The following is a 27,862-nucleotide window of genomic DNA, read 5'->3' as shown; positions in this document are numbered from 1 at the left end:
AGCTTTATTTCATTGCAGTATTAGGCGTTCATTATCTGAAGGTGACGTTTCTATTGAGGAGAGATCTTGTCTTACTTTCTCTCATGGAAACTCACCCCTCTCCCCCTTTTGCTGAGCACCGCACACATTCCCTTCGCATGGTGCTTTTACTGTGGAATAGGAATCCTCTTTAAAAAATATGGATCCTTGTCTGGCTCTAGCAGGTGTTTGGCAGCGGAGTCTTATGTGTGCAGCTTACGGACAAGAATTTCAGGCCTTGAGGCCAATTTTAAACTCCTGCATATGAAAAGCATGTTGCAGTGTTGGTTTAGATTAGATCACCATTGAGGTAGACTGTGGCTGGGGTGGGTGCAAAGGGGTAAGAATTACTCTGAATGAAACTGAATACAAATAATCGTAGTAACACAACGTTGAATAATTTAAATTAAAAGGAAATTCTGAGTCACCGTTCTCTTTTCACCAGACTTTCTTGAGAGACTACTTACTGTAAATAAAGGCTAGAGAGATAATCATCTCTCTCAGGAAATACGAGATTTGCCAGTGAATAGCGCTATGTAAGAGTGAAGCATTCTTATTAAACTACAGGTTTGGAAAAAGTATTGAATTATCTCTCCTTAGAGAGAAGGTGTATACATTTTTATGAAGTCACTGAGTGGTCCCTTTAAATGAACTGGCTCAGTCTTGTAGGATGCATTAACTATAAGCATGGCTTTGCTGAAGTATTTCTGGATGAGAGGGAGAGCCTGCAGGGAAGATAAACCTCTGTTTTGATATTTTTGGTGCTTATTCATTCTATTTTTCTTTGCTAACTTGTTTTCGGAGGAGTTTCCAGCTTCCTGCAACACGTGAAATGCTCACACAACCAGAGAATTTCTGTGCACTGCTTAGAGCCATATCGTGTTCATTTGCCCTATGGAATCTTCATGTATCCCTAAGTGAACTGAGAGAATGCCAGACCACGGTGTCTCACCACCTTTGGCTTCCCAGATGTTTCAGATTCCAGTTCCAAGAAACCCCAGCCAGAATAGGCAACTGTTGGAACTTCTGGGGACTGAAGTGCAAAAACACAGAGAAGGCAAAAAGTTGGGAATCTAGAACAGTGGTTCTCAACTTTGGGTAATCCAGATGTTCTTGGACTGCAATTCCCAGAAGCCTTCGCCAACAGTTTTTCTGGCCAAGGTTTCTGAGAGTTGCAGTCCAGGAACCACTTGGGCTACCCAATGTTGAGAACCCCTGTCCTATAATGCCAGTGTCCCCAACCTTGGGCCTCCAGATGTTCTTGGACTTCAACTCCCAGAAATCTTGGCCAGCAAAGGTGATGGTGAAGGCTTCTGGGAGTTGTAGTCCAAGAACATCTGGAGGCCCAAGGTTGGGGACCACTGATGCACTCATTATTCTCTTAAAATTTGAGTGTTGTGGATTACTTTGTTACATTTTGGGAAATGATCACCAGGTATGGCCAAACGTTTGCAGAGTAGCAAATGTGCCTGTTGTTACCTTTATTCAATAAGTAAGGGGCATGGGATCTGGTACGTTCATTTCTTAAACGTGAGTCAAAGAGAGTCCTCTGGACTACAAAAAGGTGTTGCGTTTACCAGTCTGTTGATTTGTGAACTTCTTCAGTACTGCAAAATACTAATATTGCTACTCTTCTGGAATTAGTTTTATCTCTTTGGTATTCTGTGGTACAGATCCTTAAATGCTTTAGACTAAAAGATGGCATGTTAAATTTCATCAACCAACAGGAACAACAGACAGTCTCTCCCATGTCAGCATCTTTATGCACTCTCCATTTTATTGCAATGTGAGCTTTCTGAGGATGAGCAAAACATCTACACTATAAGGTTAGTGTTTATGATGCTCCCAGACCTGGTTCTTTCTGTTGTAGAGTAACACCCCTTTAGAAACAGTTGAAGATTTGTAAACTGATCTGACTTAACCATTGTTGGAGGAGAAATGGAAAGTTTGACTGACCGGTTTTGGCTGAATACAAGGAAATTTTTACTTGTTAGTGATAGATGTGCTTTCGCAAAGCCCTTTGGGGAGTACATATTCTATCTTGCTTCAATGCAGGTATTAAGAATATATTTCCTTTGGATAAGTCCCTTCCCCCACTGGCAGGCTACAGAGCGTCCTGTCTCATATTTAGATTGATAGAAAAACATCTGCAGGAGCGTGCTGCTAATGATGCTGCGGAGGCTGAGTTTATGAGCAGAAATTTGCCAATTATTAGGTTACTGTATAAATAATATAAAGGTGGTTTCTGTTTGTAGAAGGACTGAGCATATGGTACCAGGAAGACTTCAGTTACCCCTGTCTGTGTCTCACCGAGATTTGGGGGGTGGGGTGAAAATGTGCATTAATGAAATGTCATTTTCGCTCTCATTTCCAGATGTTCTATGAGGGATTTCCTCTCTGGTGCCATAATAACTTTGACCAAAGAAAAATCCACTTACAGGCAAAATATTTGTTATAAGTCATCCACTTGGAGGCAAAATACGGGTCTTTGCACTCACTTGTCACTTGCAAAGGGCAAATGCATTCAGGTGAACAGTGGGTGGCCCACCTCTTAGGGCACTGATAAGGCACGCAGATGATGGTGCAGAGGAATGGCAGGGAGAGAAAAGAGGAGGACAGGTCTGAGGCATCAGTGGTCTGCTCTGTGTTTTTGGACTCACGTTTCTCTCAGTTAGGGATGTGGTGGTGCTGTGAGTTAAACTGCAGAAGCCTCTGTGCTGCAAGGTCAGAAGACCAGCCATCATAAGATTGAATCCACACAACAGAGTGAGCTCCTGTCGCTTTTCCCAGCTCCCGCCAACCTAGCAGTTCAAAAGCATGCAAGTGCAAGAAGATAAATAGGTACCACCTTGGCGGGAAGGTAACGGCGTTCCGTGTCTAGTCGCACTGGCCACGTGACCACGGAAGATTGTCTGCAGACAAACGCTAGCTCTATGGGCTGGAAACAGAGGTGAGCACCGCCCCCTAGATTTGGACACGACTAGACAAATTGTCAAGAGGAACCTTTACCTTTACCTTCTCTCGATTTGACCAATAAGGAAAGGTGATGGAAAAGTAATTTTTTCCCAGCATGGGGATATGCAGGTTGACTGGTTAGTTATGTGCCGTCAAGTCAGAAGTGACTTATGGTGATCCTAACGGGGCTTTCAAGGAGATATTTAAGGAGTGGTTTTACCAGTTCCTCTCCCCCAGTGGGTTTCCATGGTGGAGCAAGGGATTCGAACCCTGGTCTCGAGAGTCCTAGTCTGTCTTTCGATCCACTACACTATATTGGTTTCCACAAGTTGGCTAGTCCAGATCATGGATCATAAAGATTTTCTTGCTTTGTGGTTCATTTCGTGCCCACCTCTAGCATAAAGCCTTATTCTCACCTGAAAACAAACAGAAGAGCAGACATTTTGACCTTTTAGCATTTCAGGAGCCCCGTGGCACCATGGTTCAACTGCAGTCTTGCAGCATGACCTGGGGTTCCATCCCAGGTCACCGGCTCAAGTTTCGCTCAGCCTTCCAGCCTTCTGAGGTTGGTATATTGAGTGCCTAGTATGTAGCCTGAAGAATGAAATTGTAAACTGACCAGAGAGTGCTTCAAGCACAATGGGGTGGTCTATAAGCAGCACAATTTGCTCTTTAGCCCAGTACAGTGGACCCTCTACTTAAGGAATTAATCCGTATTGGAATGGTGGCTGCAAGTCGAAAAGTCTGTAAGTCGAATCTCCATTGACCTACAATGCACTGAAAACCGATTAATCCCATAACCAGTGGTTTTTATTCTATTTTTATTCCATTTTGGTTTTTTTCTGGTCTGTAAGTCGATTCTCTGGCTGCAAGTCGAATCTAAATTTTGCAGCCAGAGAAGTCTGTAACTCGAAAAGTCTGTAAGTCGAGCCGTCTGTAAGTCGAGGGTCCAGTGTATGTGTTGGGCCTTTTATCAAAGACTACATGGGAGGAGAAGAGCAAGAACCAACATGAACACCAACAGGTTTTCCTCTGCTTCCTAAACCATGGATGTGAGACAGGTGGTCCTTATGGATGTTTTTTGGGCTGCAGCATGCTTTAGATTTAGCTGCCACAGCCAGTGTGGAAAGATTCTGGGACCTGCAGTCTGACCATCACTTGGCCAACCTGTCCGTTCTCTTTCTCCCATCCAGTGGGAAGGTGGGGATGCGAGTGTACGAGGGGTATCTGAAGAATCCTGGAGTTTTTGAAAGTACAGTTATTCCTGTTTTCTGCCTCTGAAAAACATGAAATTGAGGCCTCCGAGCTCAAATGACAGAGAAATCAATATTTCGCTTGAGCCGTGTAAATAAAAGACTGACTCTACTGTTTGGAAATGGTTTGGTTGGAGGAAGGAAACCTAGAACTATAGAACTCGTATTGATTTTGGAAATGTGAATGAGAGATGGGGTTAAGGTAGATTTCGAAAACTAAACAGTATTTCTTGGCTAAGCTCTCCTCCCCACCCGCTCGGGCGTTTGGTATAGATTTCTAAATCTTTTAGCCAAACTATATCTTGAGAGCACAATTAGCTGCTGATAAATATCAAAAAAGCTTAATCACTGGGATAATTTTCTTTTAAGGCACGAGGGAAAAAAAGAAGTCATGAGAGTTCACGTTTATTTGATCTCCAGGTTGCCGCATACATCTTGCCAAAGAAAATGTGTTTGTATTTAAAAAGGAATATTCTGAAGAATTGGGGGTTGGTGAGGGCTGGATTTTATAAGAGCCTGGGACAATGACAACTTCGTATTTGTTTTTTAAGAAAACCAAACCATCTCTCTCTCTCTCTCTCTCTCCCCCTTCCTCTCTCTCTCTCTCTCTCTGTCGGCTGTCTGGCTTAAGCCAACTCTTGCAAACATTTTTAAAACTTCACTCCACCCTTTCTCCTTGAATGCTATAGGAAACTCCCCATAGAGTTAGAGTTTGCAGACAGAAGTATTGTTGAGCTGTGACTTCCTTGCTAGTCCAAGATGGTAAACCAGTAGACCTTATTTTTGGATCACCTCTTTCACAAGCCCTGACCGCCGGCCATGCTGTGGACAATGGGAGTTGGTATCCCAACAGCCTCTATGTGACTACAACTTCCAAATTCCCTGGCTACTGGCCCTACTTGCCCACCAGGTGGCTCTGGCTGTTGTATTTCAACAACAACAACTAACAACTCATGATTAACCCAGTGCTCATTTTAATTTACAGTTAATAGATGGGTTGTAAAGTGTATAAATCACACAGGCGTGTCCGCCTGCTTAGTTGCCCCAAGACAGAATGTCTGTCGTTCTCAGCCACTGTGGCTCTCACAAGTTGCTAACACAATCCACTTCATATTGACGGCGTGGGTGCACAAGCGTAGCTTCATACTAATTCCACATTAAGCTTTGACCATGCTTTTATTCCTCTCCTTTTGGCCTTCGTTCTGTCTGTTCTACAGCCTTCCATTTTATGTTCTCCTGCTCCAGTAAGTTGAATTTATCTCTCCGAGTTTTGTCTCCACGCTCACATTAATTCTGGCTCCATTTATCACTCACTTACTCCATAACTTCTTCCTCCTCCCCCCCCCCCATCTGCTATTTTAACTTGACCTTTATTTCATTTGTCCAGATGACATACTGAGAACTCATATCAAGCCAGAACTGACACATATTAACTGGAATCGGCCAGACCCATGTTTTTTTTGCAGCAGCTGTTCCTGTTCAGAACCACTGACATGTTCCCCCTGTTTCTCACAATAGAAAGAGCCTGTCGGCAGCCAATGCACTTCCTTAAAACCTCCACCCGCACACTTCGGACAACTAGGACAAAATCCTCAGTAGTACAATACCAGCTTTCCATGCAGGTTCCCAGGTTCATTCCCCCAGCGCTTTTTGCTTTGCGTGTTATCTTCCGAGAAAATGCATCTCACTTGTGGGGTGACCCTATGTGAGATACTTAAGGAGTGGATTTGCCAGCGTCACCCTCTCCAATGAGTTCCCACTGCTGAAGAGCAGTTTTGAACCCAGGGCTCCTGAGTTTTACTCCATCGCTCTAGCTACTGCATCGCACTGTTGTCTTGTGAAGGTTGGAAGGTAAACTTTGAGGAATTGCTACTATCGGAATGGATGATGCCAAGCTAGCTGGGCCAATGCTTTGACTCAGGCTGCGAGTACACCGAGAAATGTTCGGGGGTTTTGTTCCACAATTAGCACAGAGGGATTTGAAGTATTTCTCATGGATGTTGTATCAGCATGCCCCCCCTTTTTTACTTCTATTTGGAGTTTTTCACTCTGCCACCAGGAGCTTCTACTTTTTATTCATTTGCTTTTAATTTTTTTTTTAAAAAAACACACAACTACAATATGCTGGTTGCTTCCAAACTCACTCAAGTTACCAACCTTTTACTCCCAGATGTTAAAACAGGGCCTAGCCATTGCATTGCGTGATTGCGGCAATTCCGTACTTAGTCCTTGATAGATTGGTTTACAAATGTTTATCTGCGGGTCTTTAGGAACGGGGAGACTTGGTTCCGATTCAAAAAAACGACATGCCCTTTCAGGTTCTGAAAATGACTTTGAAATCTGAAAGCCACTTAGCTCCCCGTACCTTCTGACCCATTAGCTATTGATTTTGATAAGATGAAGGGCTGTGGTTTCTAAATGCTATAATCCTCGCTCCACTTCATCCAGAAAAGTTGCCTAGAGAGATGCTCAAATGACAAATGGCTGTAGAAATGCAATACAATTGCTCCGAGGATCTACATTTTCTAAATTAGCTTAATTGCTTGTTCTGTAGTTTTCAGTGGTTGAGACATTCTGACTCCCACAGGCTTGGGTCTCCTTGAGCTGAAAGACTGACAAGAGTGCCATCTTGAGTGCGCTTTGCATCCTTTGACTAAAATAAAGCAACCCGTTACTAGCTAGCTGCTGACTTTTTGCTTTGTGTTGTACCCCCTATGAAGTTGTGGATCTTTCAATTACGTTGCACAGCACTTACATCACTATTTTTTCAGCGTGCTCTTCGTTCGTTGTTTCAGGAAACTCACAACAACCCTTGAACTACCAGGAACATCCAGTATTCTTAGGCTGAAGTTGGAAGTCAACAAGTCAAAGGAACTTGTCTTTCTCTACAGAGACTATTCCAGAATCTTACCTGCTGTTCTCACAGGCATCTGGGTTCTCTCTAGATGTTTGGAATTTGGATTAGTTTTGTGTGTTTTTTTGGCTATTATTCACATGAGCCATAATTATTAGCCATGCTAGTGTTTATCTGAATTGTAGAACAAAAGACCTTGTCGGAAGGGTGCTATATAATCCCTCTTAGGCTTCTGTGTGGCAGAAGTGCCTCAAACATTTGGTAGAACATCCATGACGAATAATTTTCTGGTCAACGACATGCTGTTTTGGTAGTACCAGCTTAAATTTGTATAACAATGCAACAAGTGTATGTTTACAAGCAATTGAGAAATAAGTTGTTGTTAATAGTAGTAGTAGTAGTAGTAGTAGTAGCAGTAAACAAACAAACAAACAAACAAACAAACTGCAGAGCTGAATGGAAGGGACCCTATGGATCATTGGGTCCTGTCCCTATCGGGGAGACACAGTGGGGAATTGAACTCCCAATCAGACCTAAGCCAGTGAGCTATCTTGCAGTTGTTCTCTTAATACAGTAAAATGCATTTCTCCTGTTCGACCTTACTTCCTCTTTTCAGCAGTTTTGCAGGACATGATATTTTGCTTTTTTTGCAATGCCACTTCCCAGCTTTGTCCAGAAGACTCCAACCAACCAAGTGTCTCTAAAAAAAGGCCGAGAGCAGAGCTGTGGTTCCCGGAATGGAGACCTCTTTTGCAAATTAAACTTGGGAAGTTTTGTAAAGATGGGGAAGCTTCATGAAGAGTGGGCTTGATCAGGGCCTTGGAAGGTTCCGAGGAGAAAGGTCTGCTGGAGGTGGATTTCCCGGCTGATGCTTCTCGCCGCTACCAGTCACCAGCTGCTCAGTTTTTACTATCTGCTGCCTTCCTGCAGTCTGAAGTCTATGTCGGCTTCCAACACCTTTGTGTTAAGGTTCCTGGATAAGTCAAAAATGAACTCATTCACCAGCTAGGTTTGTCCCCTCAGGCAGGAAGCATGCTGTGACAATCTGTCAGGCTCCCTCGAGTCATTTTTAAAGGTAAAGAATCCGTTCAAGGAGCTTGCCTTTTTCTGGTATCTGACTGGACTTGCAGTATGTATTAATCTTAGAGGCGTGTATTTGCAAGCAGATTGGAAGGAGCTGTTCTGTTTTTTCCCATGCCTGACAGTCTTCCTTCTGCTCTCTTGCAGTCCCCCCCCCTTTTTTTTAAATTGTGCAATCTTAGTGCTTTATCTAGCTTAGGGCTAGAACTTAGTTGGGTTCCCTATTTATTTATCACTCCCCTTCCTCCTCCTACTGATGCTTCAAGTCTTATCTCTTAGTTATAGAGATTTCTTAAAATAAAAAAAGGATTTCCTACTGTTAAAATGGATAATCACAATATCCCTTAATGATAACCAACATTTTTTTTTATAGGCAGCTACTTCCAAGCTCTGAGCTATTAGGCTTAGTAGCCACTTGATAGCTGAATCCTTCATGGATTTCTCTAATCTCTTGTTAAAATCACAGACATTGGCAAACATTGCAACTCAAGATGGGGGAAGAGTGGTCCACAGGTTTGAGAAAAATTGATTTAATTCTGGTGATCACTTTCTTGATTTCATCTGTGCTTTCTTTCTGGATCTGAGTCCCTTCATCAACCCAGAAAAAAAATCACGTAGGTCTCCCAGGCATTGTTCAGCTTTTCTTAAAAAGAGAGAAATAAAGGAAGAAAGCTTATATCTCCCTCCCCCACTCCCCCCATTGTACAGAGAAATATAAGGGCACGTGCTTTGTTGCCCGACAGGTGTTGCACCCCCTACCTTTGAAATCCCAAATTCAGAGGTGCAGATGCAGCGGGCATAAGGTGCGGCAAAGAAGGCTTGTTGAAGACCTGCCCTGCCCTATCCCCCTCACCTGCCCTGACCGGCCCTCCTGCAAAAAAAAAGATTGCACCCCGGATTGGGACGGCTGCTTCCCAGCTGCTTCCTCAGACTCAGACTTTCAGGGACTCCAGTGAAGTCAACTGGGACCCCAATTGGATGGACTGTGCCTAGGCGGTTATAGCTGGAAACTCAACCCCTTGGGAACATCGGAATAGGAGCCATTTCTGGCTGACTCTCTGCCTTTAATAAAAGCTGCCATGGGTGACCAAACGAGGAGGCTGGAACCGATGGAATGGTCGCTTGGGGACTCCTTAGCCGCTGGGCTCCCAGGACTCACACTGTTAACTCCGAACGGCCCGATGCATCTGTGCTCGAAGCGGTACAAAGCGACACGCTGCTTCTGTGGTTTTTCTTTGGGTAAAACAGAGGCGGTGAAAGCCAACTTTCTACATGTGGCTTGAATCCAGTTCTGCCTGAACCGGTTGACTTGGGCAAATTATCTGGCGCCCGCTGCACTGCAGTGAACCAGAGAACGGATTGGGCGAAGCAAGACGGGGCCCATGAAAACCCGAGGCTAGATCTTAACAGCTTTCCTGGGAAAAGTGCCATGCGCTAATTATTTTATACTGTATAACAATTTTCCAAATTCTGTCTCGGACAACGGCCATGTCCAGACAGCAGTTTTGCCTGCGGCTGCAGAGTTAATATAGCTTTCCGCTTTCTTGGTGATAGTGATGTATTTTTTTCATCATCATCATTATTTTAATCCTCTCCCTCCCGCCTTTTCTCCAAGAGGCCCAAGACAACATACTGTATCTTGCCCTTCTACACCCAGTTTTACTCTCTTAAGAACGCTGTAAGACACATTATGGAGAACCATATGCTTGGTCCAAGATCACCCCTTGAGTTTCAAGGCTGGACAGGCAACAAAGAAAGCAACATTATCCAGAATCAAGCAACCCGTCTGTCTAACTCAGAACTGTTTGCATTGGGTTGGATCCAGCATCTGCCTTCCATAGACAGATGCAGTGTACCTGTAATCATTTTCTAAAAGTCCCCTCCACTTTGTGCCTGTGGCCAGTCTGTTCAGTTGGATCTATTATCCTCTGTCCTATTTTCAGTAAGCTGGAGGGGTTTGCCACATGGAAGAGGTGGTGAGGAAGTCTGTTTCAGGCATAAATCCAACCCAGTGATGTACAGCTCCTTTTCGGGTTGGGGCGGGGTTAGGGTCAATTTAAACAAGACAGCACGTATGCTCTTCCATCAAGTGGTGAAAGAGTTCTTCTTGCTGCAGGATTTGCTATTCCTCACCTTCATAGTTTGCATTTAGCTGTGTTTTGCTTTGTGAAAGGTCTCTGGAAAGTAAACCCCATCCTATTTTCTGATTGCGGAGTTGGGGTATGCACTTCTGTTGCTAAAAAGGAAGCTTGCTAATTGCAGGGAAATAGGCATTCCAAGTAATGTCTAATTTGACCCTGAGATTGGGCTTTTCTCCTAGTCTTGCCGGTAGCTGCCGGGAACTGGACCTGGGACCTCCTGCCTGCAGTGCAGATGCATTGTCACTGAGATAATCCTAAATAATTAGCTCTGCCACATGAACTGCAGAGACTTAATCTCAAGGATATGAGTAGCTGAATTTTATTAATATCTGTTTGCTTACATTTGGGGAAATGTGCAGTAATCTACTGTCAAAATATGTGTGAACCCTCCAGCAAGATGTGACTAGTCTTGTCCAAACTCCTTGATTCTTTTAAAATCTCCTTGGAAACTTCCTGTTGCATGTTCTGCATGAACGGAAACCTCCAAATCCAGTCTGAAATGTGGCAACAAGGGCACAGCAACTTTTAAGTGTTCAGTGAACTTTCCTGCAAAAATCTCTACAAATTAGTTCTCCAGTGTCTTAACCTTTTCTCGGGTTAAATCCTGTAGCCGTTGTTTTGGCTTTTAAATTTCAGATTAAAACATATTGTCTAGTTTGTTGTTTAGTCATTGTCATATCCAATTCTTCGTGACCCCATGGACCAGAGCACACCAGGCCCTCCTGTCTTCCACTGCCTCCCGGAGTTGGGTCAAATTCATGTTGGTCGCTTTGGTGACCCTGTCCATCCATCTCATCCTCTGTTATTCCCTTCTCCTCGTGCCTTCACACTTTCCCAACACCAAGGTCTTTTCCAGGCAGTCTTCTCTTCTCATCAGATGGCCAAAGGATTGGAGCCTCAGCTTCAGGATCTGTCCTTCCAGTGAGCACTCAGGGTTGATTGTTTAGTTATTTGTGTATAAATATGGTACTGTTATGATCCAAAGGAACTGGATGATGGATCATGAAATATAGGTGAACTGTGGACTAACTGTTTATGTCATATATAGACTTATATATATATGAGCTCATCCTACTTTCTTAGATTTACCTACCTCTTGGGATTGAGGTGACCATAAAATGGGGAAATAGGAAAGTCAGGACTTATCCTTGAATTCATTGGAGAAAAGATGAAACGCGATTGCAACAAATAAATGCAGAATATTGTTCTTATTAAGGGAACGCGAGGATCTAGACTAAATCGGAGATCAGCCCACGATGAGAGCCAGACTCTGAAGTGAAGTGAGACCTTGGGGGGGGGGACAACAAGAATGAGGTAGGAGGGACGTAGCAAGATCTTGAAGGCCAAGCAGGAGGCAAATATCCAGTTCTCCTCAAGCGGAGGGCCTTGCTGCTCCATTGAAGGGGCAGACAACCTCTTGCCTGCAGCTGAGGCCTTATATAAAGCTCCCGGGTCATTTGGGTTTGGTGCGTAGGGGCAGCCAAGACGCGCTCTCAGGGGTGGAGTTGTACGAATCCACTTAAGGGTTGAGCCTCTTGGCTAGGATGCCGTTTGAACAAAGCCTTGACTCTTGATCTTTTCACAAGCCTGCGTGTTCAGAGCGTTTTCCCCTGAGGTGGGGATGGGCTTAACAAGTGCTGAACCGAAACCGAGAATTTTCTGCTGGATTTAGATTTCACCACTCTCTCTCCTCCCTAATAAGGGTGTTTCCCCAATTCTGTCTTGTTTCATATTTAATGTCTGCTGTGTCCCCACAAATCCTTTGTGGAAAGCTGGCTGGCCTGTCGGGGTGCCAATTTGCCTCCTTTTTCTTAACGACCTGTGGGCTTACTTTGTTTTCATTTAGGAGCCAAGTAAGAGAAACCCTTCCTCCCCCCCCCACCCGCCCCTCAGCTTGCAGATGGCAGTCATTTCACCTGCTGATTTGTTTGCCATGCAGCTGCTAAAGCCATATAAGAAGCTGCCTTAATACTAAGTGCTGGCCTGTGGACAGTAGTCTTAAGAAAATCAGGTGGAGCTTGAAATGTTTCTTTTTTAAATGGAATTGTTGCTGCAATGCAGGAGATCTCTCTCTGCAGCATAGGACATTGGCGTGATGTTGTTTTTCTGGATGGAGGTTTTGTAGTTTATTAGTTTATTCAAAAAACCTTTGATTTGCCAACGTGCATGTCCTTTTGAATGTCATTCCTATGACTTAGAATTTAGTTGACAGTTGTGTTCTGTTGTATCCTTGCCAACTCCAAACGTCTCTTTTGCTTTATGCAAAGATACCGTGTTAACTTGTTTGCAACAACTGCCAGACCTTAATAGTTTAATAACCCATGCTTGCAAGTGGGGGAATTTCATTTCTTTTTTTCTAGGACTTGGCATGTTGTAATGTGTAAACAAAGTCCTATTTCCTTATCTTTAGGGAGTGCATGGTTCAGATGAGTTAATAAATATGTTTTGAAGCCTCTCAGTTTCCCCCACTACAGATAATACTAATGGTTACAGCTGTGCTCTGCCAGTATTTTATAGGGTGGGTTCATCGTAGGGCAAGCTCTACCATGAAACAGAGCGAGGAAAGTGCTTCGAATGGAAAATGAGGGACACAGAGCCAGGCATTTTGGGTGGGAGGTGAGAGTAAGTCCTCCAACATCTACTGAGCTTGTCAGTTAGCTTGTTGCCCTCAGGGGCAAGATGCCAGCTCACCAAGGTTAATGGATGTCTCTCTGTGCACAGTGAGGCAAGGGGTAGCACCCGGCCCATTTCATCAGGCAGCAAAATAGCTTGTCTGCTGGTTATGTACAAAATTGGCTGCGGTTTCTCTTTCCTGTTCAGCAAAGATCTGTTGCACATCTCTCTAGATAACTTTTGATGCTGGCTAGATAGCTCAGTGGGTTGAGTGATCTGGCTGTGAATCCAGATGCTGGTCATTCAGTTCCTCACTCTGCATCCCAGAAGAGCCAGCCTAGATGGCCTTGGGCAAGCTGCACAACCCCAGGGCACCTCTAGAAGAAGGGAAGGGTCAACCACTTCTGATTATTCTTTACCTGAAAAGGGTTGACATACGTCCGAATTGACATAAATGCACAAATATTGTGCATATTCAATAGTCCATAGTCCAGGCTGTGGTTGCTGCTTCTGTTTGGTTTGCCTACACTTGGCAAGGTTAATGTTGAAAACATTATAGGATTTGGAGAATGGGGAGGCGCAGACCCAACCCCCCCCCCCAAAAAAAGCAGCAGTCTTGCATCATATCTCTTTATGTTCCTAGAAATCCATGGAGAAGAGTTGAATATTAAACAAACTTGTCTACAATTAGTCGGTTGGCTCGGGAAGCTGATTTTACCTCTTATGAAAGCCCAGCCAGATGGTACATTTAGATTCTTCATATCCTTTCTCCCAGGGAGACACACACATGTGTCAAATGCTCTTCTGCCTCAGGCATCAAAACATCTTGGGACAGCTTCAAGATCTGTCAGGTTTAATTCAGAGAGTGGAGCAGTTCCTATTTGTAACTGTGTCCAGTTTATGTGAGGGGTTCAAGGAGGAGAGATTTGGCAAGTCCAGAGTAAAATGTGAAGCCTGCGAATTTGTCACACAACCCTACGGATCTGAAAGAAAAATGTTGTGTTCACATAATATATATTGCTGGGGCTGCTAGATTCTTGAGCCTGTCTGATATTTTTCTTGTGCAGTGTGTAGTAGGCTGCTACTCTTAAAAAGCAATTGTTGCTCTCTCTTCCCAAATTTTATTGGGTGCCTAATATTCAAGCCAGTAAAGATTGCAAAACTCTTTCCATCTAACCCCCTGGGTTGAAATTTTCCAAGCTTCTGGATTGAATTCAGATGGCTGAAACTGAGTGCAGTCGACAGCTGTTAAAACTGATGGGAGTGGTGCCACTTTGCCTTCAATGGGATGCAAGTTGCTGGGACCCATAGTCGGCTACGGGTGGTTTTTCTCAATACGATGTGGGTTAAATTGCGTATCCTGCCCAGTTTTCACTTTTCTGCTTTGAACATCAGCTGGGTAAGTTGCAACCAGAGTAGGCCCATGGGCTCAGTGGAAACTTGATTCTCCCCGACTCTCATTCTCTGCAATTTTTACAAAAGGCCTCCAGTGTCCTTTGCTTTTGAAATGCAAAGCAACCACTGTGACAGAAGGACAGAAGGACCGACTGATGGCTGAGCAAGCTGCAAGCAACCCATCTAGGGCTTCAAATTCTTCAACAAAGCAGCTGTTTTTTCCTGGTTTTTTGGTAATTCCTGCGCATTTGAGCCATTGTGCGAGCTCTGTTAATTTGCACAAAAGGGGGGAGAGGGAAATAATTTTGCACAATAGCAAAACTTGCTGAAAACATATTTCTCGCCAGCGTCAGAGCTCGGCGGAGAGGACCCTGAAATTCCTCACCAGGGAAGTTGCAAGTGTTTCAGTTCTCCTAGGAAAATGAGGATGAGATATGCGCGGAACTAGTTTCGACCGGATAGTTGTGCTTTTGGTATAAAACAGGGACTCGATATTGTTTCCTCTGCCACATGCAACTGGGAGGCATACAGTTAGGAGGTCTCAGATATTTGGGACTTATCTTTTATAGCAATCGTAACCTGATCCTGTCTCATCTTTTGCAGACAAAGGCAGAGCAGCCCCAAGGTGCGTACTTCCTGCCCGAATTTGCCCTGTCTCCACAAGGAAGTTTTTTGGAGGACACCACAGGAGAACAGTTCCTTACCTACCGCTACGATGATCAGGTTTGTCTGCCGAATATGAAAATGACGGCGTGCCTTTCATCTGTTGCAGGGAGAGACTTGGACATCTGCGATCACAAAGCAGAGTATTATCTAATGTCTGGTGCAATATTTTTAAAGGGAACCGGGCCGTAATGAATAGCGGTTAATTTTATTCCTTTTCATCGAGGATCTCCACCCTTCCCAAACATATGAGTTTTACGAAGCAGGGGGTAATGTTAAAAAAAAGGCAAATGTCTATAAAAAGGCAATAGTTCCACCCATGGACCAAGCAGCAGTCAAAACTCAAAGCAAATATTTACAGAAAGGATGCGGCTAATGGAAAAGGCTTACGGAAAGCCATTGGCGTAAAGAACGGATAGGGTTGATTCAGATGTAAAACCTGGTTTGTTGCTTCTTGAATGGTCTTTAGCTGTGCACGCTCTTCTGGCCCTCGTGTAGAAATCAGAATTTTATCATAACGTTTGTGTGTGTGTGATAAAAATAATTCATCATAAAATAATAATAGGTATTCGTTTTACTACTGACATACATTTTATAACCTGTTGTAACATTTGTGTTTGATAGAGCTTTAAACCCAAACCCGTATCACAAAATTCAGAGAAGTGTGAAATTGGACACAGAACTCTGTCCTGCTCTTCCCATTAGTTCAAGGGAGACTAATTGTGACTGAAGTCCTTAAGCATTCCTAAATATGTTTTGGGATTTTTCCTTTTCTCACCCCAAATCCTTCACATTTACTTTCTTAACCAATTTCCAAATGTGGTTCATTGTTGACAAATATAGTCATGAAATGTATGAATGCGCATGTGATTGTTTCACAGTTCTTCTGTTTTATTTTAAGGTGGTTGAGAGGAAGGCCTTTTTTTTTTTAAAAAAAATTGAAATTGCAGAGGCAGTGAGGTAGCCATGGGTGAAGAAGGAGGTCTGGAAAATAGCAAACCACATTTTGTATAATTAGACCAGCAATGCGAACTCCAGAAGCTCTTAGATACATTACAGTCAACATGGAATCTCGGGATATTCTCTGCAAAGATGTGGCAAAGAAAGCAACATGAAAGAGACCCTATTAATCTTGGCAACAGATCTAAAGTAAATCTAGGAAGTGTGTGGCCTAGTGTGGAAATTTACTCATAACACAGTGTGTGCCCCAGAAAAATCTATTGAACTCAAGATCAAAATAACAGGAACTGCATTAATGAACACATATAGGACGCAGCTGATGCCATTTGAATAATACAGAGCTTTTTCGGGCAAAAATAATAATGGAAAATTGAAAGATGAGAACTCTTCTGGCTCCCACTGCTGCATCCTTCTTGATTCAGGTAACTGGAAGCCCTATTGTTGGAGCAGACGAATGGAAATAAGTGGGTGTCATAGGACCAGGTTTTTGTTCTGCAGAGCTTTGAAAATTATGGAAAATAAATAATTAGTCAATATTATAGCAACAAGGACTCCAGAAGCAGTTTAGTGACCTCAGGAAATTAGCAAATTTCTTCTCTCAGCCTCTAGACTCATCACTTGCTTGTAAATTTCAGGTAGGTTCGTCCTTAAGTTGGTGCCACCAATCCTGTTTCTCATGCTTCTTTAAAAATTGATCAGGGGAGTTCCCTTGCCCTGTTAATTGCACCCCTCTGTGGTTTTTAGGATGTTTGTGGCCTTTTGGAGGTTGTAACTCACCCCAGCCAGCAGAACGATGGGTTGAGGATCGTGGGTGTTGAAATGCAAGGATACCTGGAGAGCCGCAGGTAGCTCAACCCTCCTGCAGAGAAAGGAGGACCACGTGCTTAATGCCTTGCTTTCCCTGGGGGGTTTCTTCCTTCAGATGAGAAGTACCCCTGGTCTAAATACCTGTGAAAGCAGTAACTCATGAAACTGCAAAGCACAACGGCACATTTGTGACAGACTTGTTAAAAGGGGGACGGAGTGGGGAAAATCCATTTTTTGATCGGATGGGTTTTTAACCCAACGGAGCAACATTTTGATGACGAAGAAATGAAGCGTGACTTAATGGAGAGCCTGCAGGGCATATGTCAGGGCTGGAAGAAGGTAAACGAGGATGATCCCTGACTGGAAATACCTGTTAAGGTGGTGGAGAAAATTTTCCCCATTTCCTTTACTTAAGGCTGGGTTGAAATCAAAGCCTTGGAATACAGGCAAAGCCAGCATTTGAGTGAAAGATAATTTGGCAGTGTGGGTGAAATGTGGGTGGATGTGCTGTCCCCCATAAAATGTGTGCGTGCTGCTGTCTTTTTCTTCTCACTCTTTTATCCAGAGTTTGTTCTTTCTTCTTTCTTCATTTGGATAGTAACTAGAGATGGGCATGAACTCGTGGTTTGGTGGTTTGTGTTGTTTGTTTCTCAGCTGATCAAGTGTTTGCTGCTTCTGAGCCCCGCCTCGGCCCGTGGGGCACCCACTCAGAGGCGGCGCTCAGAGGAGGCAGAGCAGGGAAGCCAGGACGCTGCCTCGGAGTGGGCACTTGCTGGGGGAGGCAGGGCATGGAAGCTCCGAAGACCTGTTTGGCCACTAAACAAACCAGCCCGAACCAGTGGATCGCGCCCATCTCGAGTAGCAACATTCCTTGGAAAGTGCTTTAGAGATAACTACTGAGAATTAATAGTCTGAATAAGAGAGATGGGCAAACAAGGAGTCCGAAGGTATGTGGTCAATATCTGGGGACCCAAGGTTGGGAACCACTGCTGAAGAGGGAATTCTAATAACCTGGGATGTGTCCGTTGAGAGAAGAATGAAAAATAATAACCATAATAACAGAGACCATGCCTTCAGGCTGATGCCACACTGGGCTGCTCATGCGCAGTGTGTTCTGTTATCTTTTAGTCTACAGTTTTAATTTAAATCACATTTTTTTCCAAGACAGTAATTACATTTCACCTCCTTATAGGCGACGGGGAAGATAGCTTTTACATAATGTAATCTGGACAGTCATTCCAGAGTTGGTGTGTAACCTTGTCTGAAAATAATGCTGCTACATACACATCTTTCGAAGAGTGTTTGCTGTCTTAAAAGGCTTAAATGTTAGTTTGAAATAAGAGGCGAGTAAAATATGAACTGGGACAAGTTGTACTCTGTTCTGCTGTAGGCCTGTTGCATATGGATACATGTTCTCCACTCATACTTCGTTATGTTCTGCTTTGATCGGGGGAGAGTGTGCTTATATTTTAAACCAAGGCTGTATAAAGCCCTTTATAAGCAGTCTTGCTGGTGTTTAGAGTCTCCATACGAATGCAAAAGGTTTTCAGCCCTATACACGCTCAATAACTAGCAGCTTGCTTAGGGTGCGAGGTGTGGGGAGAAGAAAAATGAATTGCCAGGAGAATGCAGGGCCCGTTTCAGAGCAGAAGAACAGTTAGACATAAAATGTCATGTGTTCGAGCTAAAGCGAATACATTAGATTATTGTCGTTCAAATTTGCTGGCCGATAGCTCAGTGAGTTACGTCTCTGGTTGCACAGCCAGAGGTTGGGAGTTTGATTCCCCACTTGGGCCTCTGGCGAGAAGAGCCAGCCTGGGGGGCCTTGGGCTGGCTGCAGCGTCTCAGGGCGCCCCTAGAGGAAGAGAATGGTAGCACACTTCTGAGCACCCTCTACCTCGAAAACCCTGAAAAGGGTCACTCAGAATTGACTTAACAACATGCAGTTGTTGTTGTTGTTGTTGTTGTTGTTGTTGTTGTTGTTGTTGTTGTTGTTGTTGTTGTTGTTGTTGTTGTTGTTTCACATTTATATATATGCAAAGTAGGTTTCAATGTGATCTTTGAATAATTATGACCCTGATCAGAAACAAAGTACCTTCTTTTATACCTTAAAAAAAATCTTACAGCTTTTCAAATGTCTGGACAGCTGTCGAACAGTTTAAACAATTTGCAATAAAGAACCCATTAATTTCTTTATTTCGGATGCTTTTCTTCATAACAGCCCTACTTTGATTTTTGCCTCCTGGTTGTTACAAGAAAGTGGTTGTTCTCTCCCCCCCCCCCCCGACCTGCATTTTATTAGTTTTGGAAAGCTTATGTGTTCTTGTTTTGTTGACACTACAGAAGAACGGCTTCCAAGTAATAAAATTGTTCCAGACCACCAACAATGGACACCGAACGAAGTATTTTGGGCAGATCTCTACGCATGGCTCCTCTTTCAGCATACATCTTTGCTGAGTCTGTCAGATCTAGAACAGTGGCCCCCAAGGTCCAGCTTTCCAGAGGTGTTCAACTATGACTCCCACTGGCTGGGGAGTTTGGGAATTGTAGTCCAAAACATCTGTCATTTCTACACTAGCTTACAGCTTTTCAGCCTTGTCTGTTTTTCAGCAGTTGTCACTATACAAAAGGTAGATTAGAACTACATGGTATTGAATTGCCTCCCTCTTCACCCTATTTCAGGGATGTGGTGGCGCTGTGGGTTAAACCACAGAAGCCTCTGTGCTGCAGGGTCGGAAGACCAGCAGTCGTAAGATTGAATCCACGCGATGGAGGGAGCTCCCGTTGCTCGTCCCAGCTCCTGCCATCCTAGCTGTTCGAAAGCATGTAAAAATGCAAGTAGATAAATAGGTACCACCTTGGTGGGAAGGTCACGGCGTTCCGTGTCTAGTCACGCTGGCCATGTGACCACGGAAACGGTCTCCAGACAAGCACTGGTTCTACGGCTTGGAGACGGGGATGAGCACCGCGCCCTAAAGTCAGACACGACTGGACTAAATGTCAAGGGGAACCTTTACCTTTACCTCACCCTATTTCTGTTCCCTGTCTCCTCAAGGTTTCGCTCGACCCTTCTACTAAGAAAATTGAACCTCTGTGGCCGTTCTTAACTGTTTTTATCTCCAGCATCTTCCGTTTTCCCCTTCTTTTCCTCCTTTTCTTCTTATTCACCCCTTGATCTTCATGACTTGTCTCTCCTTGCTTTCGCTCTTCCAAGCTGACTGTCTGTCATCTGTATCTTATTCCATTTTATTTCCGGAATTCTGTCGCTGATCCTTTCTTCCTATCACTCCACTGTGGCTTTTAAACTTCACCCCAGTTTTCCACCCCCTATGCTTTTGTCTGCGGCCTTTAAGAAGCATGTGATTTCTCCTGCAATTATTTTTATCAGTTGTGAAAACTCTTGTTCAGTGTGAAATGTGCACCATCTTTTATTCTAAGGGCCTGCACAGCATTTGTGTTGGGGCAGATGTGATTCCCTGAGAATAGATGGGTACAGTCACTACGGTCAGAGAAAGCATGTCTATCCCTTGATCGTTGCATCAAATAGCAATTTGCATGTATGAATTGGCCAGTTTATGTAGAACACTTGACTGGGGTCCTGTATCAGCTAAACCCAATACCCAGTGAAAACAAGATACATGTGCAACACTTTGTTTCCATATGTGCCATCCTTATTTTGTTCTCCCTTTCTTTCCATTTCTGTACATCACCACTAAACATTATCTGATTCATTAATCATTGTTCCCCATTGTGTCTCATCTCAGAAGCTATGATTACCAAAACATCTGAAGCCATCTTCAAAACATAACTTTATCTCCTGTTTTGTTTCGCACCTGGTAACTTTCGTTTCGGTCAGGTGAAAACAGGGAATGATGAGGAATTAACCCAAGACGTCTTTAGCCATGGTACTTAAGGGAGGCAAGGGTGCCGCATGATGTAAAGAGGTTTATATAGACATCTAAGCCACCATAATGCCAGTCCTTCCCAACCTGCTTCCCCATACGTGATGGTTTAGATCTTTCATCTTCCCCAGCTGACGTGGCCATTGAGGAAAGGGGATGATGGATGTTGGGAGTCTAACATCATGGAAGTACTACCACAGGGGAGAAGATGGATTTTGACAATGTATGAGGCTGGAATCTACTTCCTTAAGTTTCACAGTTTTTACCTGAATCATCCTGAACTATGCAAATATAGTTATAGGGAATAGATTTTTAAATACATGCATGCACGCACACACATTCCTGTCTCCAAGTGCTCTGGAAAAAAAAATAGGAAGAAAATTGATCATTTGCTATTCGTTATGACAGAAATGTTAAGACTCTATGAGCAAATGAATAGAGAAGATTAGTTCTTTAATCAGCCACAATCTGTTTCTGATTTGTGGTAGCGCTGTGGGAAGAGGAAGGCCAGGAAATGCGAAGTTATTCTTATGTCATAGATAGATACGGCCTAAATCAAGACTGATGGTCTTGGTTCAAAAGAGGGTGTGTATGTTCCTTTGCTTCTTTTTTTGGGCTTCCCAGTTGGCCAAGTTTTGGTTAACTGCTTGTGGGCCGTGTGTCTGGTGTGTAATTCAAGCAATGTGATGGAACCCTTTGAAGGCATTTGAGTTAGAAGTTGGCTGTGACAGCTTAAAATAGTGTCTAATTTTTACATGCAACTTACATGAAACTTCATTTAGCTTAAGATGTCAGCAGGCTTACCTCAGTGGTCCATAATTCAGAGGATGAATATTTAGAGAAGAGTAAAATTACCCCCTTTAATGTCTGGTTTGATCCTGCTTCAAACACAGAAGAAGCCAAATTTCATGTTGCTGGTTGGGCCTATGGGTACCATACATTAACGCTAGCTCTTTGACTATCTTAACAACGCATAGGTTAATATGGAATAAGGTCTGTTGAGGGCGAGGAGAAAGAGGAGGTTTCCTCCCCCTACCCGGGGGGAGAAAGTTATGGGATGTGTCTCAAGATAACATGAATTGCTTCTCATTCTTTTTCAGTGTGGAATGGCAATGGGTGTCTTGCTAGCCAGGGCAGTGAGGGGGGTGTTGATCAACTGAAATCAACTAAAAAAAAGATTTAGCAGGAAACAAGAGGTTTGGACAGGAGGGCCTGGCATACTCTGGTCCATGGAGTCACGAAGAGTCAGACATGACTTAACGACTAAACAACAACAACAACGAAGAGAGATTTGGGAGAGGACCTGCCATGGACTACAAAATGGGTAAAGAGCTCTGTCTGGATTCCCTTACAGTTACAGTTACACCACAGAAGGACGTATGTTCTCTTCCTTTGAGTTGCAACCATAGTATAACTCAGTTATGTCTTAGTCATGAACTTGTCCGGATATTACAATTTCGAGGTGGGGCCCCTTGAGATGACTAGCACCTGTGGACACCTGCATGATGCCCACGAAGGAGAAGATATTCTCTTGTGTTGCCCCACAGATCATGGAAATGCCCTCTCTGCAGAGTTGTGACCCATTCCTACTCTTGTTGTTTTTCACAGGGTGGTGAAAAACCATCTTTCTTAACTGGCTTACAAAACCATGTCATTTTTATTGAGCTGATCTTAACAGTCTCGCTTACAGACCAAGTGGGCTGGATTTTATTGGTTCTTACGAGCTGAATCTGTTTTCTGTTTGCTTGTTTTTATTCTGTTTCATGATATTTGCAAGCTGCCTCGAGCACTAATTTGTAATAGACAGCTGGAAGGGGGGGGAAAGGCAGTATTTAATAATAGTAATAATAAAATACTAAATAATTGTTAATGCAGAAATGAAATTAATCACACGAAACCAGTTATATATAAGTAGTTATGTCCAATCTCCACTTATTGTAGCTGTGCATGCTAGCTGTGGCTGAAAGCCAATTTATTGAGTCAGTCCCTGGAATCAGCGTTGGCTTGGATGATGGCCAACAGACCAAGCTCAGTCCCAAGAAGATTGAGTGGTGGGCGGTGAGGCTGAACTGAGAGGGCAGCGTTCAGCTTGTATGGGCTTGGTTTGCGCTGGTTTTTTGAAACATCAGGCCAGCAGGCAGGAGATGCTGATCCACCCACCTCTGTCGGTTGGAGGCTAAAGCAAGATCCATGGCCTGTGTCATCTTCCACAATAGTACAAAAGCTGCAGCCGAACCTTGGGAGGCAGAGATCCTAGCTGGACATTTTAGGACTGCTTCACACTTTATAGGACACCAACCTTTTTTTCATGGCTGCACTGGAATTTTTGACAGCAAATGTACAAAAGCTTGCATGCGTTTCCCCTCCTTGGACTTGAGCCCACGGGAACTCTGCTGACCACAGATCCCTCCAGCAGGTGTCAAATATGTATTCAAGAATGTGCACCCACTTTTCTCCTGTTTAAATTTTTTTGCTAGTGGAGCCAGTGGTGTAATGGCAACACATGAAATTAGGGGCGAAAGTGTGAAGCAGCTTTTGTTCTGTTTTCATCTCAAGAACCCTGTCAATTTAGATAAATTTCCAACATATTTGGTTAGCCAAGGGAATAACAAATCCTTTGTGTAAAGGTAAGCCATTTGACATTAGAGTTTGTTTTGGCTGCCGAGAAACATCTCAGTATTGCCCAGGTCCCTTAGAATCCATCCTTCAATGAAATATTCTGTTGATGTAATCTCATGGCTGCATAAGATGGTCGGGTTCCCCCATCCACCTCATGCTTTCCTTTGTCTTTTAAATTTCTATTTTCTCTCTCTCTTTTTGCTACCCAATGGACTGCATGGAAAAACTGGAAAGGAAGGAAGTTTAGATGGCTGGTTAAAGTGGATTTGGGCAGCAAACGCTCAAGAGGCTGACTAATTTGTGGAAATGTGGTTACAGACTTTAAGAGGAAGGGTCTCCTATGTAGAATAAAGCTTTAAAATTATGCAGGTGATTAAATTACTTGAGAGACTCAAAGCAGAAAAGTCTTTGAAACTCTGGAATCTGATTAGATTCCTGAGGCATTATGTTAAAGGCTAGTATGGATCACACAGTAAATGGCCCCTTAGCTGACTTGTGCGATACAATAGTGGATTTTTTTCAATAACAAATTAGTAAGCTAAAACCACGTCTTTCTGTATCCTAACTAATTCGATTTGCTTTTAGCTTCAGGCAAACACACATTAAGGCCGTTCTCTGTTTACAGGAGGCCATATGGACTTTAGAAAATTGAAAACATTTGAACCGGTCCGTTTTTTTCTACCTCTTTTTTTGAGGGGGGGAGGAGGAAGGAAGAGTTCCTCCTTTATTAGATTTGATGTCCTGCCTCTTGGGTCCCTAAGGCCTCTCTGTTATAAATCAGACCCAGTTATGTAGATTTTTTTCCATCCTTGTCACATGCTTGGCTTTCTGAAAATAACACTTAAACCTTGAATCCACGGGGATAAGGGGGTCGTTCTGGTTAGCCAGAGTTGAAAACAGAATCTCGGATTAGATAAGCCTCCGTCCCAGTCCTGCCAAACACTTGTACGCTTGCAGTTTTTTGGGGAGTGGGAGGAGAATAAGGAGGAGAATAATGCCAAACAACAACAGCAGCAACAACACACACACAAGAACAAGAAACACACCTTCTAGAGCAGGGCTTTAAAGAGTTAGGGCTCCAGGGTAAAGGTTGTGACAATCCCACAGCAACCTTGTGTCTCCGACAGAATTTAGGCAAAAAGCTTGGAGGAGCATGAGATGTAAAGACATAAGAGGGTGATTTTGTGTTTTCCTGTCTGCTCCTGTTAGACTTAAGGAACAGAAATCCTATTGACTGCAGCTTAGGAAGGACCCTTGGCCATCAGGTAGGTAAGGTAGGTAAGGTAGACAGACAGACACAGACACAGACACAGACACAGACACAGACACAGACACAGACACAGACAGACAGACAGACAGACAGACAGATAGATAGATAGATAGATAGATAGATAGATAGATAGATAGATAGATAGATAGATAGATAGATAGATAGATAGATAGATAGATAGATAGTGGATAAAGGAACAGACTAGGTTTCTGGAGTGCAGGCTTCAAATCCCCACTCAGCCATGGAAACTGACTGGGGGAGTGGAATTGGTAAAACCACTCCTTAAATATATTGCTTCAAAAGCCCTGTTATAGAGTTGCTATAAATTGGTTCCAATGTGATGGCACAAGACACAGACACACAGACACAGACACAGACACAGACACACACAGACACACAGACACACAGACACACACACACACACACACACACACACACACACTGCCCAGAGTAGTTTTAATTTAATTTAATTCAAAGAGCTAGGTTTTCAGGTTGTTGGACCCCAGTTTCTGTTGTCAAGAAAGCAGCGGGACAAGGTTGATCATGTTATGATTTAATTTAGAACCAACTTACATTTTGTTGACAACATAGTTCATGGTTCTTTTTTTATTTTAAAGAAGTATTAAGTGCAGGGTGTAAGTTTTCGGTATTTCCTACCACTCACAAAAAAGACACCATTAATTCTGACATCTGTTTTTAACACTTTCCCTCACATTTTTGGATGGCTGCCTGCCCAATGCTGGAAAGTGACTGAGGGATCAGGGAGAGATGGCCTCGGGGTCCATTCCCAGCTGGTACAACATCTGGAATGTTATATATTGTGGATAAATTCAGAGTTATAGTTTAATAAGATTGGTATTCAAGCCGTCGGCCTACAGCAGAGGGAAAGACAGGAGAAATGACAATCTGCACTACGAACGCAGCTACGCTGAGGCGTCTGAAAAATCATTTTGGAAATACCTTATTTTTCCATTTGGCTGGTCTGCCTTTTTGCTACCATATAATTTTTCATTTCTTTATTGATTTGAAGCTTTACCAGATAGACAGTGAAATCATATTTGTAATAGATCCATAGACCTTATCTTTCTGGAAAAGAGTGCATCTGAAATTATTCTTTTTTATTATGATTCTGTATACTTTGAAGGCTAAAAATATACCTTGGTGTGAAATTATTTATTGAGTTTCTTTTTCAGACACTCTCTGTCATTTTGAGTGGAAACAAACATACTGAATATAAATATACTGAATTGAGTGAAGGCAGACTATACTGAGCAGAGATAATATGAACTACAATATTCATGGAAACAAACATATGTTTTTTACAAGTTTAGCTAATTCTTCCATATCATAAGAAATTTTGTCCAAGATGATGCCTTACTAGTCTTTTATTTAAGTGCTATGTTAAATGGGACAGTTTGATCTAAAAATTTAGCACTTTGTCCTAAAATTGCATATTTTTGTGCATTCCTAAAACATGCATTTTAGTCTCTTTTATTAAGAAGAGAACTGTATCACGATAGCAAAAAAAGTGAAGGATAAATGATTTTCCAGATGTTTATCTGTCTGAGAATCAGGTCACTTTGCTTAAAAATATGAACCTGCTCTTCCCAGGCTGATCCTGTTTAGAAAACTATTCAGACACCACTTAACTGGCCAGTGTTAAGTGGTTGCCTTAACAGCATTTCTGTCTTGTTTGAATTGAATCTCATTTTACTGGTTCTCATCCGAGTACCAGACCTTAGTATCAGTTCAAGTAACTCAATACCTTACCTATGTTTGATGGAAAGAAGACTGAGAGAGAGAGAGAGAGAGAGAGAGAGAGAGGAATGTCATCTGTATTAGTGTCCGTACTTTATTTTAATATCTTTATGTATGATAGAAAATAATTCTTAAAAATGCAGTCATAAAACAGTATGTACAGCAGCCTGTTCAATTAAAGGCCAGGAATAATAAAAAGTACGTTTTTTTTTTTGTTTTGTATTAGAAGGACATCAAAGTGGGCCAGATGGGCTTCCCTGGGGAGGGAATTTTGGAAGATGCAAGCTTCTTGTTTTTAACCTGCCCCAACTCAGATGATGAGACCGAGTTGCCCAGGGCTAGCCAGGCTGGCTTTTCTCCCAGGAGGCTCAAGTGGGGAATCGAACCCCCAACCGCTGTCTCTGTATTTTGAGACCTAAACCACTGAGCTATTCAGCCGGCTTTTGGGTTTGTTATGCCTCCTGTTTAGGAGGGATATTTTCTCCAAGCGCTTTAAAAAAGTAGCCTCTTTCACCTCTCGAGTTACCGAACTTGAAACACTTTCTTTTCCCATGAAATTGTTTTCTTGGATTCACATTCATGCCTTCGGATTCTTTTAAGTGAGACAGATTTAGCAATAATGGGATGTCGACATAAACCCAAACATTATTTGAAGAAACAACGTTAAGCCAACGGACTACCAAGTTCTTACATATAAGAATCTTTGGATGTGAGCAGAGCGAAAAGTGAAATGTTTTTCAGAGAGAATATGTAGATAGCTGTGAGCTTAAATATAACGCATCCAGTTGGAAAGAACATCAAACTCTTTGCCATTCTTATATTGCTCTTACATGCTATTGAGAACTCATAATGCTGAAATTAGGCCATGATATGGTGCTCCAGGAGAAGAATCTAAATGGACTCCAATTTCCATAGTGGCAACACATAATTCTAGAAGTCATTAGTTTAATTGAAGTTATATTGCAGGTTTGAACATTAAATGATTGCAATATTTGTCGTCATGTCCCAGCAGATAGCCTCTTGCTAAGCAAAATGCTCATTTTATTTATTTATTTAAAATATTTTACCCCACCTTTCACCTTGAAAAGGACCGAAGGCGACTTACAACTGTGAAAGACAATAGATAAGCTGAAAACAATGAATGTAGAATGCTGGTTAACATCGTTAAAAGGCAATATTAAAGCTAAGAACAGTAAAGTATACAAATATTTTAAAGATGCTACTCTGAGAAATTGAAAACGCAAGACGTTCTGTAAATCCATTCGAAGCAGTAATGCTTGAGGAAATGGGATGGTCCCCCTTCATCCAGATCTATTTTCATCTGGTTCACTGTTTAGAAGTGACATTGGTCTTGGAAGAGGAGGAGGAAGGATTGCTATAAAACCCAGCTCATCGGCTGAATCTGAGCAAGCAGTATGAAATCAAAGCCAACTGAAGTGCGGAGGGGGATTGACAACTCCCGCATGCATCAGGGAGTAGGTAATAAAGTTTGCAAAAAGTTGAGCCCACTTGGTTGGTCAGTTTTTCCTCTGGCAGGAAAATTGGATAATTGCCTCCTTTGTTATGCTTGAAGC

General features: G+C 42.9%; 1 protein-coding gene across 5 annotated transcripts in view; it reads left to right on the top strand.

Moving 5' to 3' along the window:
- ADAMTSL3 (ADAMTS like 3) overlaps nt 1-27,862 on the top strand; it is a 152,857-nt gene that overhangs the window by 19,421 nt on the left and 105,574 nt on the right. For all 5 annotated transcript variants that reach the window (XR_013539021.1, XM_072982133.2, XM_072982132.2 and 2 more), the window contains one exon: nt 14,913-15,032. Coding sequence is in view for 4 of the 5 variants with exons in the window: in XM_072982133.2 (XP_072838234.2) it covers nt 14,913-15,032 (120 nt within the window). In the remaining variant the exon portion in view is untranslated. The remainder of the gene's footprint in view (nt 1-14,912; nt 15,033-27,862) is intronic.

The sequence above is a fragment of the Pogona vitticeps genome, chromosome 12 (genome assembly GCF_051106095.1).
Source record: "Pogona vitticeps strain Pit_001003342236 chromosome 12, PviZW2.1, whole genome shotgun sequence".
In the NCBI taxonomy this organism is placed as follows: domain Eukaryota; kingdom Metazoa; phylum Chordata; class Lepidosauria; order Squamata; family Agamidae; genus Pogona; species Pogona vitticeps.
The sequence above is the reverse complement of the archived record's forward strand: the minus strand, read 5'-3'. Positions and strand labels throughout refer to the sequence as shown.